General features: G+C 36.4%; 2 protein-coding genes across 4 annotated transcripts; both read left to right on the forward strand.

The window, feature by feature from the left end:
* The first annotated feature begins 255 nt into the window (after nt 1-255).
* Nucleotides 256-4,193, forward strand: LOC111496173 (ultraviolet-B receptor UVR8). 3 transcript variants are annotated; one of them, XM_023146520.1, is made up of 6 exons: nt 256-633; nt 727-891; nt 1,701-1,736; nt 1,855-1,979; nt 2,079-3,400; nt 3,720-4,193. In XM_023146520.1, the coding sequence occupies exons 1-5, from the start codon at nt 534-536 to the stop codon at nt 3,372-3,374; spliced, it is 1,722 nt and encodes a 573-aa protein (XP_023002288.1). In that variant the 5' UTR covers nt 256-533; the 3' UTR covers nt 3,375-3,400; nt 3,720-4,193. The 3 variants fall into 3 exon arrangements, with proteins under 3 accessions (XP_023002288.1, XP_023002289.1, XP_023002287.1); XM_023146521.1 differs by having other exon boundaries at nt 3,670-3,760; XM_023146519.1 differs by lacking the exon at nt 3,720-4,193 and having other exon boundaries at nt 2,079-3,600.
* Nucleotides 4,194-4,729: 536 nt separating this feature from the next.
* Nucleotides 4,730-11,152, forward strand: LOC111496152 (nuclear pore complex protein NUP85). The gene is made up of 18 exons (XM_023146476.1): nt 4,730-5,115; nt 5,358-5,460; nt 5,654-5,764; nt 5,874-5,957; nt 6,523-6,594; nt 6,710-6,766; nt 7,453-7,572; nt 7,712-7,912; nt 8,044-8,154; nt 8,226-8,263; nt 8,356-8,512; nt 8,895-8,996; nt 9,114-9,170; nt 9,303-9,449; nt 9,958-10,028; nt 10,094-10,184; nt 10,431-10,487; nt 10,570-11,152. Exons 1-18 carry the CDS (start codon nt 4,730-4,732, stop codon nt 10,762-10,764), a joined length of 2,160 nt encoding a protein of 719 aa, XP_023002244.1. The 3' UTR covers nt 10,765-11,152.
* Nucleotides 11,153-11,696: the final 544 nt, after the last annotated feature.

Raw genomic sequence — 11,696 nt, forward strand, 5'->3', positions numbered from 1 at the left:
TAAAAAAAAAAAAAAAAAAAAAAATATATATATATATATATATATATATATCTTAAAATTTTTAATAATGTTTGAAAAATACTTGTAGTATTAACATGTTTAATATCTATAAAAAAAAAAATTAAATAATTTCTTCAAATTTATCAATTAAATTTTTGAAAATTTAAAGGTATTTTTTAAATATATTTTTCAAATCTATTAATTTTTTCATCCATATTTTAGGAATATATTAAAAAATAAAAATCGATATTTTCCCAAAAGATTGAATAGTAAGCGATAGCCTTGTTTCTGGACAAATCCTCGCCCTTTTCTTCTTCAATCAATTTGTGGAGTTCAATAATTAATTGAATGAAGATTCAATGGAGTTGCAGAAGTGAATTTGAGCTATAGTAATCAGTATTTTCGATCTTAGCCAAAGGAGCAGCAGCTTTCATCAATCTCACACTAACAAATTTGATCCGTTGCGCACTCCCAAGTCTGAATTCTTACTGTTACCCTGCTTTCGTTGCCTAAGTTTTGTGCTAGGATACGCAATGGAGGATTCCGGGACTGGAACTCGACCTTATTCCGGTAAAATATCGGCTAAAGTCGTCGCTATTGCTGCTGGTGAAGCTCACACTCTCGTTCTTACAGGTAGGGAGATTTTATGATCTGTGCATTTTTCTATTGTTTCTCAGTTGAAGTTGAATCGGAAGCTGTAACAGAGTTCTGTGTTGTGGATTGCAGGAGATGGGAGAGTGTATTCATGGGGAAGAGGAATGTTTGGGCGGCTTGGGACGGGGACGGAAGCGGACGAGCTTTTACCTGTACGAGTTAAGCTTGGTTCTGAGGAAGCGAATCTCAAAGTTGTGGCGATTGCTGCTGGTTCTTATCATAGCCTCGCTCTTGCTGGTTAGTGTGCTTGTTTGTCTTTTTGGATTTCAAATTTTGCATTCGATCTTCAGGTAGAGCTTGTTTTGCTTTAACAGTTGCGAAATTGTTTGGGTAAATGGAAACGATGATCATTTATTGCTTGCGGTATATGAATTCTAAAGCTAAAACATGAGCATCACAGGATTCATGCTCTTTCAATATCTGAACATTTTTAGTTCCTTGACGACGAAAATGTTCTGAAACAGTTTGATTTTTCATTCATTTTAATGGTTTAGAGAGATTTGTTTCAAATGCGAGAGAAAGGAAGAACTCTCTTGTAAAGTTTTGAAGAAGTTAAAACGTTCGCCAATTGATTGAGAAAATAAGCATTTTAAGTAGAAATTGAGACAAAATTGAAGAACTTATAGAGTGGGTAGCTATAGAACTCAATGCAGCAGCTAGAAATGCCTTTGTTGACCTATAATATTGTCCACTTTGAGCTTTCATGGCTTTGCTTTTGGTTTCCCCAAAAGGCCTCGTACTAATGGTATGATTATCGTATTGCCGATCTGAGCAATTGGCAACAGTATGCACTTGAATTTGATGCACAGTCATATCATATAAGAAAGGGGTTTCTAAGTTTTTTTGGTTAAATATCATACAGAAATTAATGGCATAAACCCGAACAATTTCTTATGAAAGTTGAGGAACCAAAACAAGATATTTAGAGAAATCAAAATAAAAGATTAGTGATTTTGAAGAAAGTAGGCTGAAAGCGTTATGTTCTAGTGCTACTGTACTGATTTATAAATGGGGTCTAGTTGTGCTCACGCTCTATTTATTCGCAGATGATGGTTCAGTTTGGAGCTGGGGTTACAACATCTGTATCCTTTGAAATGGGTTCACACGGATTGTTATGATGCATTTAGTGCATAAATTATCAAGTGTGCTCATTTTTCCTCTTACAGTTTTATCCTCTCTTCATCCTTGACTATCACAAAGATGGCCAACTTGGATTTGATGGAGGAAATTCTGCTGCCCCTTGCTTGCTGAAGCAGTTTCATGAGTTGGAATCTCCAAATTCTTCGACAGACGAGTCAGGCTCGAAGAATAAGGGGTCAAAAACGGTCTGTCGTGAGTTTTCTCATTATTTTGATGAATAGAATTCGAATTGTGCTTGTTTGTTTGTTTTTTTCCTTTTAAATTTTCCATTGCATCTATATCAGATTTGTGACATCAAAGCCGGGGGGTTGGTCTCGCTTGCAATCGACAATCTCGGAGCCCTATCGATGTGGGGTAATTGTCCAAAGCCAAACGGTGAGGACGAAGTTGGCTTATCTTATGTTAGCAGCTTCACTCCCTCTCCAGTGTCGGATCTCCATGGCCGTACTGTTGTTAAGGTTGCTTGTGGGAATGAGCATGTGGTGGCCCTGGTTAGTGTTGGGGCAACCTACAATAAAGATGAAGATTTAGTTTGCTACTCATGGGGAAATAATTCTCATGGTCAATTAGGTCTGGGAGATAGAGATGGCAGGGCACGTCCCCAACTTATCGAGACGTTTAACGAGGCATCCCCTTGGGCAGTGTATGAGGTAGCGTGCGGGGCGTTCCATACCGCTTTACTTAGCCGCAGAAAGGGACCAAGTGACACTTTAGAAAGTGTATGTTGGACATTTGGTATAGGGGAAAATGGGCAGCTTGGACATGGAACTACCCAAAATGAATTGCTTCCTAAGCCTGTAAAAGAATTGCCGCAATCTGTATCTCTGATCTCAGTTGCTTGTGGCCTTTTTCACACGAGCGTTGTTTCATCAGCTGGAGATGTATGGTCCTGGGGAATGGAAAGGGGACTTGGACTTTGCCCTGATGCTAGTTTCACTGGGACCGACACAGGCGATGCAATTTCTCCCCTATCCATCTTTTGTAATGGGTCTCAATCTCCAAAATTCTTGGATCCTGTTCAGGTTGCTTGTGGGGCTGCTCATACTATCATTGTTGCACATAATGGATATAAGTTATGGTCATGGGGACGAGGGAGAAGCGGAGTTCTTGGAAATGGTAAGACAGTCGATTGTTATACTCCCACCGTCGTGTCGTGGCCTCCACCCGGCGAGGATTTCATTCAAGAGGAAATAGAAACCAAAAGCACGGAGGATAAAGTCGAAGAAGATAGTACCGAGGAAGTAACCGAAGAAAACAAAAAATTGCTTATGGCTATGGAGGAAATCAAAGTTCTGCTAGAGAAACTGTCTGTTATGGAACGGTATGCAAGCTTTCTTCATGGCTCCATATTTGGAAAACCTTTCCAAGAGGGAGATATCCCACTCTCGTTGCGAAATTCTGGTACTTTCGACATTGCCAAGGAATGGGAAAGCCTTTTCGAGTCAATAGATCGCACAGATCTACTAAGGATGGAGGCAGTCTACCAACACATGCTGGCAACAATCAAAGACAAGATCATGAAAAAAAGGGTCCAGGAGCTTGTGAACGAGTTTCTCCAATCTTCAACGTCTAAAAATTAGTGTTATAAGCTGAGAGGAGCCATCAGGTATGCAAAATCCGAACATCTTTCAAATTATTCTGCTTTTCAAGATAGATAGATAGTGTATCAACCTGCAAGAACTTGCCCATCATGATTATCATTACCATTGTACAATAAATTGTGACTTTGTTTAGCGTAAGCTGTAGCCCTGAATAATAGCCTAGCCTGCCCTTTTACAGTATGATTGTGAAACTCTCTAGAAGATATATGTGTCGGACTGTCGATTTTGTTCTTGATCGTATCGACAAACGTTGTAAATTTACATTCTTTTGAAGATTTGGAAGAAGTATTGGAAGATTTGATATAGATAATTGTAACTTTGAAGGTAAAGAAGAGAAGGTTTCAAGTGGTTATAGAAGATTCCTTACTTCGGAAGGAAAAGTGGATTAATAAAAGGGTTCGAGGAAATGGATTTTCAAGCCATAAAGATAACTTATTTGAACTGTCCTATCTGTCGGGTGAGGATTAATAAAAGAGTTCGAAGAAATGGATTCAAGGCATAGAGACATCTTATTTGAATTGTCCTATATGTCGGTAAAGATTAATAAAAGGGTTCGAGGAAATGAATTTAAGGCACAAAGATATCTTATTTGAGTTGTCTTATCTATTGGTACGAATTAATAAAAGGGTTCGAAAAAATGAATTTAAGGCATAGAGACATCTTATTTGAGTTGTTGTATCTATTGGTAAGGATTAATAAAACGCTTCGAGGAAATGGATTCAAGCCAATAGAGCCATCATGTCTTGGATTATGTATAATGTTGGGCTAAAAAAAATTAATTTGACAAACACTAATATAACTCAACAAACATAAAGAGATATATTATATTTTAAAGTTAGAAGGTTTTAATTTTCTATTTCAAGCTGCCACATATTATAATAATAATAATAAATAAATAAATAAATAAATAATAATATTGTGATTTTAAGTTTATATTTCAACATATTTTATTTTGATTTTTACACGTAAATAGTAAATACTTATTTTATATATGTAGATACATACATACATATATATATATAGATACATACATACACATGTATACAGATACATACATATATATAAATATACACATACATACATACATACATATATATATATATATATTTTATCATATACTTGTAATTAGTATTTAACTACAATTTCAGAACAGTTAGACCGTTTGGAATATGACCGAAAAAATCCGGGTTCGTCATTTACACCGAACCGCGAAGTTAGGGCTTAATTAGACCTAACTGTTTACTTTCCCGGCTTTTTCCTTCTTCGAATTCTCTTCTTCGCTCCCAAAACCCTAGCAGAGCTCACTCACAGTCAGTTGAGTTGAAGCTGCTGAAATGCCAGCCCCCGTTTCTGATTCTTCTCCCAGCGGAGCTCTAGTACTGTCCTCTTCGGTGGACCGTGAAGTGGTCTACCCTATCAGGCATGAAGTTAAGCCTCCAATAGCTCGATTATCCATTTCCTGGGCCAGAGGCAACTCCTTCCGTGTTTCCATTTTTAAGCAGCAGTGTGGCGACAATTCTGCAGGTTCTGATGACGGTGAAGTTGGCGGGCAAGTTTTGGAGGTGAAGATCAGAAATGGAGATACGGAAATTAGTGCTGCGGAGTTTCGGAGGATCGCGTACGGTTCAGTCTCCCCATTTGCTCTTCTTCAGAGTCGGAAGAATATGGTTTTGGGCTTGTCGAAGATGTCGATGGGTTTGTCACAGTTTAATCCGGATGGGTAAGCGCTAAAGAATGTGGTGGTAATTAGAAATTTATAATTTAATTTGTTGGATTACATTTTCTGTATGAAAACTCACATTTCTTCAAGAAATGTCTATTGCGCTGGGAATTGGACTTCGAAGGAGTTCTGCTGATTTTCTGGTGTACATCGAATTGGACGCAATTCTTTTTATTATCAAACCTCTTTGATACATGTTGAGTTCTTCCTCTACTAATTAGAAGGGACTCGTTTAAAAACAGGTGGGAATACATAGCGGAGTATAGCAAGGACGTGAGTTCAATTCTTGGTAACCCGAAGTCACTTCCTAGCTCGGCTATTGAGGATCCACTGGAAATTTTGAAGGTGAGTTGGTGTTTCTGCAGTCGCATATTAATTTTGAATTCTAGTAGCTCTTTCTAGTAATAATGCCTGGAAGTGCTTGGATATCGTTAAGTTTACTGAGGATTGTCACTGTGGACGCGGAGTTAATGTTGCTAAACCTTTATTTCTTATGCCATAAGTAATCTTGGTATTGATATTTTAAGAATCTCTATAGAAAGTCGAGGAGCCTACATGTTTGAAAGCTGCTTGGGAGCTTATGGATGTGTTTTATGCAGACAAGCAGTCTCATTGGTGGCTTAATGAACGCCTTGTTGATTGGTTAGCTGTATTGATCTTCCCTTCTTTTTCATTCTTTTCTTAAGAATTTATATTGGAAAAGTCCCACTAAGGTAATAATTATCTGTTGATAGTTCATACTTGTCTTGTCATTGCAGGAATATGATAGCGTCCTCTTAACTAGACAATCAACTATCCATTCAAAACTTTTCAATTTTCAAAAAGAACTTGACGACTTACAGGTTCCCCACATTTTGTTCCATCATTTTTCGTTCTTTCATTTTAGTTACCTATGTGTTTGTTATAGTTTTTAGACTTTTATTCCCACTTACTAATTTTTGTTACGAGTGAAAGGCCTCCCCCCCCTCAGTTTTCTCATCTCAATACCTAACCAACCTCCTAGACCATATTAACCTATCAGGCCAAAACAAGCTTTATCTTAGTTTCTAGTGTACCTTTTTCTGCTATACAGTATTTCTGATTGGTAGTAGTTGTTCTTTGTCATTTTTCTGTGAGAAGGCTTCTACTCTTTGATTTGTAGCTGGGCAAGGTGAACGCAACATCTTTTCATTGCAAGAAAGTAGAATTGAGAGAGTGGTTTTTTATATTATATCTCCTGCCTTAATTGACTTCGTAAATAGTCTTTTTTGGTAAAGTTGGCCTTGTATGATTTATTGTTATTGCTTCCTTACCATGCAATTGGATTCATTACTTTATATTTGCAAATGTTAGCATCCATTGTTCTTGTTGGTCATTGGTGATTATTAACTATAATATTTTTTCTTTGTTTAATTTTTTTATGTCAAGGTAGTTGAGGATAATCCAAGTTATTGGGATGTAATTTCATCAGCATTAGCAGTTGGTTGGCAAGAGATTGTTGTAAGTGGTTATAGGATATTCACTTAGTGTTCCATTCTTTATACCTATTAACCAGCATATGTCATCACACATAACACAATGATTTAAAAAGTGGTAATGCTGGCTCTGCTTGCAGGTGAAAATGTTGCGCCTACATGGATCTTATCAGCTTGATCAGCTTAGCAATCGGGAGGTTTGTTAGAAATTTTCTGTTGCCCATAAATTGCAAAAGAACCCTAAATATGATGTGTGATCTGTTTGATCTGAGAGTTGCTGTTACATCTTCATATGCATTTTTATACCATCACTAGAACTTATTATATGATTTTCCTTAAAATAAGAGTTAGCCCATAACACTTCACTGGGGAAGGAACTTATAAAGAATGAAGTTTTTACTGAGCAAACATATTATGTGTAGTGGGTACCAATGTTGGTGAATGGGTATAGTCCACAGAGTCGTAAAAGAAAAAATGCAAATTAGACATTGAACAATGTCTTATGGAAGAAATTCAACGGTTTTAGAAAATTTTGAGGGAGGCTTCCTTGACAAGTGAAACATTCTATGAAGTGGGAGTTGTTAAGATTATGACCATATTTCCTTAACGAGGAATGTAGTTGATGAGTTAAATATGAGAGGAATTTATTAAAAATTTGCTTGTTTGAATGGATTTTTTCTGATGGAAAGAGTGTTCCTAAAGATTTTGATATGATATAAATTAAAAAACAAGGAGAATATATGTTCCTCGGTGATGGATGTACTGATCTCTCAAAGTTTAGAATGAGTGGTTTATGTTCCTTGTATGGGTGATGTGAGTTTTCTTGTATTTGTCAGTTATGTATGTCTTTTTATAACTTCATCTGATACCTAATGGATGACAGACAGAGAATGGACTGGTGGAGGCGGTGGCTGTTCTAATTTCAAAAATGCCACGCATGCGCCCTGAGTTGGATTCTGGTAGACTTGGTGAATGCTTCAAAACCAAGCCTGATTTTACGAAGGTATAGAATATTCATGTTGTTCTATAGGCATGGCAAAAATGGCGGTTGCAATTAACCATGTTGAATTAAGTTTAAAAATTGCACATCATGTTGTGAAACATCTTGATACAATGTATGGATTATTCATGTTGTTCAATAGGCATGGGAAAAATGGCGGTCTCAAATAACCAAGTTGGACGGTAGTGCATTTTGGGTGTACTGTGCTCATGTTCAGACCAGGGAAGGTTTGCGGAATATGCTTCAGATCATTCTAGGAAACGTTGAGAGCCTCAGTGGAGCAACCTGCAACTGGATGGAGCTGTATATCTCTCAGCTTTTGTATGTTAGACCATTCACGATGGTAATGTTCACCTGCACGATACAAGAGTTCTACTCATTTTCAGTTTCCCACTTTTAGAACAATTCAACACTGAGTTTCTGCATCCTGCACATTTCCCTGTAAGAGGCTAATATCTTATTCGGTTTAGTCAGGGTCTAGAAAGCATGTACAACCTGGCAGAAAGATGTATGCAGTTGAAAAAAACATCAAATACTGATCGCTTGATGAGGCTAATGATTGGAATTCTCGGAGAAAGTACAGAGGTAAGGCATGTGGAATATATGTGTTCTGATTTTCTATTCTTGACTTAAGGGGATTCTCTGTCATGGCTCAGGTTGTTTTAGCGGAGTGTTCTAGAGGATTTGGCCCCTGGTGAGCTACAGTAGCCTTATCTTTGGTGCCTATACCCATGATATGCATTAATGCATCAGTGTTTAAAGCTTGTTAGTACTGTCTATTGATAGGATGGTTACACATGCCATGGAATTGTTGACGGAAGAGAGTGATCAAGTAGAAGTTCTTCTACATGAGGAGCTCCATGATCTTGGGGGAATTAGCATAGAGGAGCTTCATCGGCTTGTGTATGCCCAAGTTCTCTGTTCACATGCATTTACTTGGCAGGTTTGTGTTTCTGTAATCGATATTTTTTTTTGATGGGGTTGTCTAAAAGATTCAAAGAAGGATATCCTGAATAGTTCTAGTTCTATTCATATGTAGATTGTTTATTAGATATTGTATGGTTTTACATGGTTCATTTTTTCTCATTCGAGTTATGTTCCTTTAGTTGGGGGACAAACATTTACAAAGTTTAAGTAGGTCCCAGGTTAAAAGTGAGGAGGGAGAAAAAAGTTCATTCAGGCATTTTTCGCTGTTTGAAGTAGATTCTTGACGACTCATCTTGTTCAAGCTCTTTGTTTATATATATTTATTTGTACAAGGTGATGAAAATTCTTCCCCCATGACATCAACTAATCCTTATGTTTTTGACACTTTTGTGTCTTAGATAGCTCCAATTTACTTGACATCGTGCGCAAAGCAGGGAATTGGATTTTTAGAAACGTTGTTATACAATCAACCTGTTCAACATAATGGGATGCTACTTAAGGTGATTGATATACGTTTTACTGCAAAATTCTATATTTGTTGGAACTTCTGGAGTTTCTACTTGATCTGGTTTTATCTTTTGAAGGTGAATTTTAACATGATTTGTTTCTCCTTGTAGAATTTAGAGATATGTCGATTATATGAACTTGACGGTCTTAGTTCAAACATTATGAAGGTATGTTTCAGTTTAATTTATTACTTTTCAATTGCCTACAACTAGGAAAATTTTGTAATGGACACAAGTATTCTAGGAGTTCATGTTTTATTTACATGCCCGAACACTCAAAAAAGGAATTCTAATGTTCAGATTGCCGGAGTTTACCACTGGAAGCATGGTAGGAAGGCGTTTGGAGTTTTTTGGCTTCGGAAAGCTAGGGATGAAGTTCGTCTTAACAAGATTGCCTTGCAATTGTTTGATTCAGTTGGAAAGTCCATATCTGATGAAAGTTTCAAGGTAATATAAATCTCTAATTCCAGCATTCCATAATCTCAAACTAAGAAGCAAACACTTTTATTTGGCTAGTGTGTTTGTGTATGCACGTGTCAAACACTCCGACACTTCTTAGACACTAATTTAACACTTGTTAACACAATAGACATGTTAGATACTAGTTGTACAAAGTTAATATAGATTTAATATTTGTTAGGCTCATATCAAATACTTGTTACAGAAATACATCAAGCTCATTTGTCAAGTGTATAAATACACTCTTAAAAGGCATGCAAAACACACTCTTAAAACCAGGATGCTTTGAGATTTTTAATTTGGAGAACCCATGTGTTGAATTTCCAGCTCTTCCAACACTGGATTTGTTACATAAATGTCTGGTTATTTTTCATCTCTATGGTATTATTTTCTGGCATTGCTCATTAAAATTCCTTTATTGATGTATCACTTGTGAAAAGCGTCCCATATTTGTGCAATCAGTCACATTCATATTCGCCATTTATCGATTTTGCAGCAATGGGAAGGATTAATCGAATTATTGGGTTCTGAATCTAAGAATACTGGAGGCCTTGAGTTTCTCCACAAGTATGCTTCATTCCCTCGCTTTTCTTTCAATTTATTTTCTTATCTAACCTTTGATGGATGAATAGGTACAGGGATTTCAAAAAATCACTTCATCAAGTTCATCATAAGGGAAAAACTACAGGCGTTGTACAGTCTGCAGTAGACTCTCTCATTGCGGTATTACTCAACTTTCCCTTACAAAAGCACATGGCAAGCTTTTAACTGTTTCAAAATCAGTTTCACTTTTTTAAAGATTAATTGGGTGATTTATTGAACCTAATGAAACATCAAGCACTTTGAGGCCTTTATTGGTTCTAATTAGAAAAACAATACTGGAGATTTTCCCTATCTAATCCCATTACATTTTATCTGTCTGCTATCAATTGGACCTCTTTTAGTGATCAATATTATTTGATTCTGCAGCTTATGAAGAACCCTTCAACACCTCAGCGCTTCTGGCTGCCAATTCTTAATGATTCGGTAATTATATTATTATATTTTTGCATGTTGTTGAACTGGTATGTAGTTGCAATTATAGAATGACAACTTGACCTCTCTGCAGTTGAAGCTTATTGATTGGCACGAAGGTCCTCTACTAAACGTTGAGCAAACCAACCTTTTGTTGAACAAACTACAAGAGCTGTCAATGGCAAGGCTGCGACCAGACTTCGTTGAATCTGACTTGACACCTCTGGCATTGAGCTCCATCAGGTTGGCTCTTGCAAAAAATCTAGGACGTGCTTTTTTGGAGGGGTGAGGATGATGTGGACTATAACCAAGTCAATGGTTGATTCCATGCTCGAGATGGTTGCACATATTTGTCATCATGAACAAAATTATGATGGTATAGTTCCTCATCGACATGTCCGAGATCTTCGCTTCCTTTTTGGACCAATCACTTGAGGTGAACTGTGCATCCATCTCTTGGCTACTGTTGAGGCTTTTATTTGTCTAGTACGGAAGTGTAATCTTGTTATGGGAGGTTCATGGGACGTGAAGATCATCTAATGCCATATTATGCAACACTTATAGTTGGTCACAGGGTAGTTTATTTATAAATGCTTGTGCATAGGAGGAAAATGTAAAATGAAAAAATGGTCAACTTGGGTTGAGTTTGACTTTACTAGTCTTATTTGAATTATCAATTTTGTGTCTAATAGATTATTAATTAATTTAGCATTTTTTTAAAAACACCCATTTACATAGGAGACTTTTGATTCAATATCTTTACAACTTATAATAATTTAGCATTTTTTTAAAAATATGGAAAGGATGATTCATTTGCATCGACATGAGAGTCCAACTACATTGCATTGCCAGAATCCATCCATGTATATTTGCAAGAGGTTGACCTCCTTGCTTCTCTCATGTTACAATCCTCTTCCCGAGCCCCTTGGCCCCCTCTCGATCCACAGAGACAAAATGGAGGAATGGTGCTAATCAATTCATCTTCTTCTGGCCAAAAATGGAGGAATGGTGCCAATCAATTCATCTTCTTTTGGCCAAGATCACTAATACTAATCTAATACTAATAGAATAGAAAAAAAAAACATAAAATTAGCTTAATAATTAAATCTTATAACTAATAGACTAGTTTTTTTTTTTTTTTTTTTTTTTTTTTTTTTTTTTTTTTTTTTTTTTTTTTTTTTTTTTTTTTTTTTTTTTTTTTTTTTTTTTTTTTTTTTTTTT

This window comes from Cucurbita maxima, unplaced genomic scaffold (genome assembly GCF_002738345.1).
Source record: "Cucurbita maxima cultivar Rimu unplaced genomic scaffold, Cmax_1.0 Cma_Scf00022, whole genome shotgun sequence".
In the NCBI taxonomy this organism is placed as follows: Eukaryota; Viridiplantae; Streptophyta; class Magnoliopsida; order Cucurbitales; family Cucurbitaceae; genus Cucurbita; species Cucurbita maxima.

What these genes read in the sequence shown, in the direction of transcription:
- LOC111496152 (XM_023146476.1), top strand. Translation starts at nt 4,730, where the DNA reads ATGCCAGCCCCCGTTTCTGATTCTTCTCCCAGCGGAGCTCTAGTACTG. An exon ending in GGCCTTGAGTTTCTCCACAA is followed by an intron (nt 10,029 to 10,093) that starts GTATGCTTCATT and finishes ATGGATGAATAG; the next exon opens with GTACAGGGATTTCAAAAAAT. An exon ending in TGCCAATTCTTAATGATTCG is followed by an intron (nt 10,488 to 10,569) that starts GTAATTATATTA and finishes ACCTCTCTGCAG; the next exon opens with TTGAAGCTTATTGATTGGCA.
- LOC111496173 (XM_023146520.1), top strand. Translation starts at nt 534, where the DNA reads ATGGAGGATTCCGGGACTGGAACTCGACCTTATTCCGGTAAAATATCG. An exon ending in TCACACTCTCGTTCTTACAG is followed by an intron (nt 634 to 726) that starts GTAGGGAGATTT and finishes TGTGGATTGCAG; the next exon opens with GAGATGGGAGAGTGTATTCA. An exon ending in AGAATAAGGGGTCAAAAACG is followed by an intron (nt 1,980 to 2,078) that starts GTCTGTCGTGAG and finishes CATCTATATCAG; the next exon opens with ATTTGTGACATCAAAGCCGG.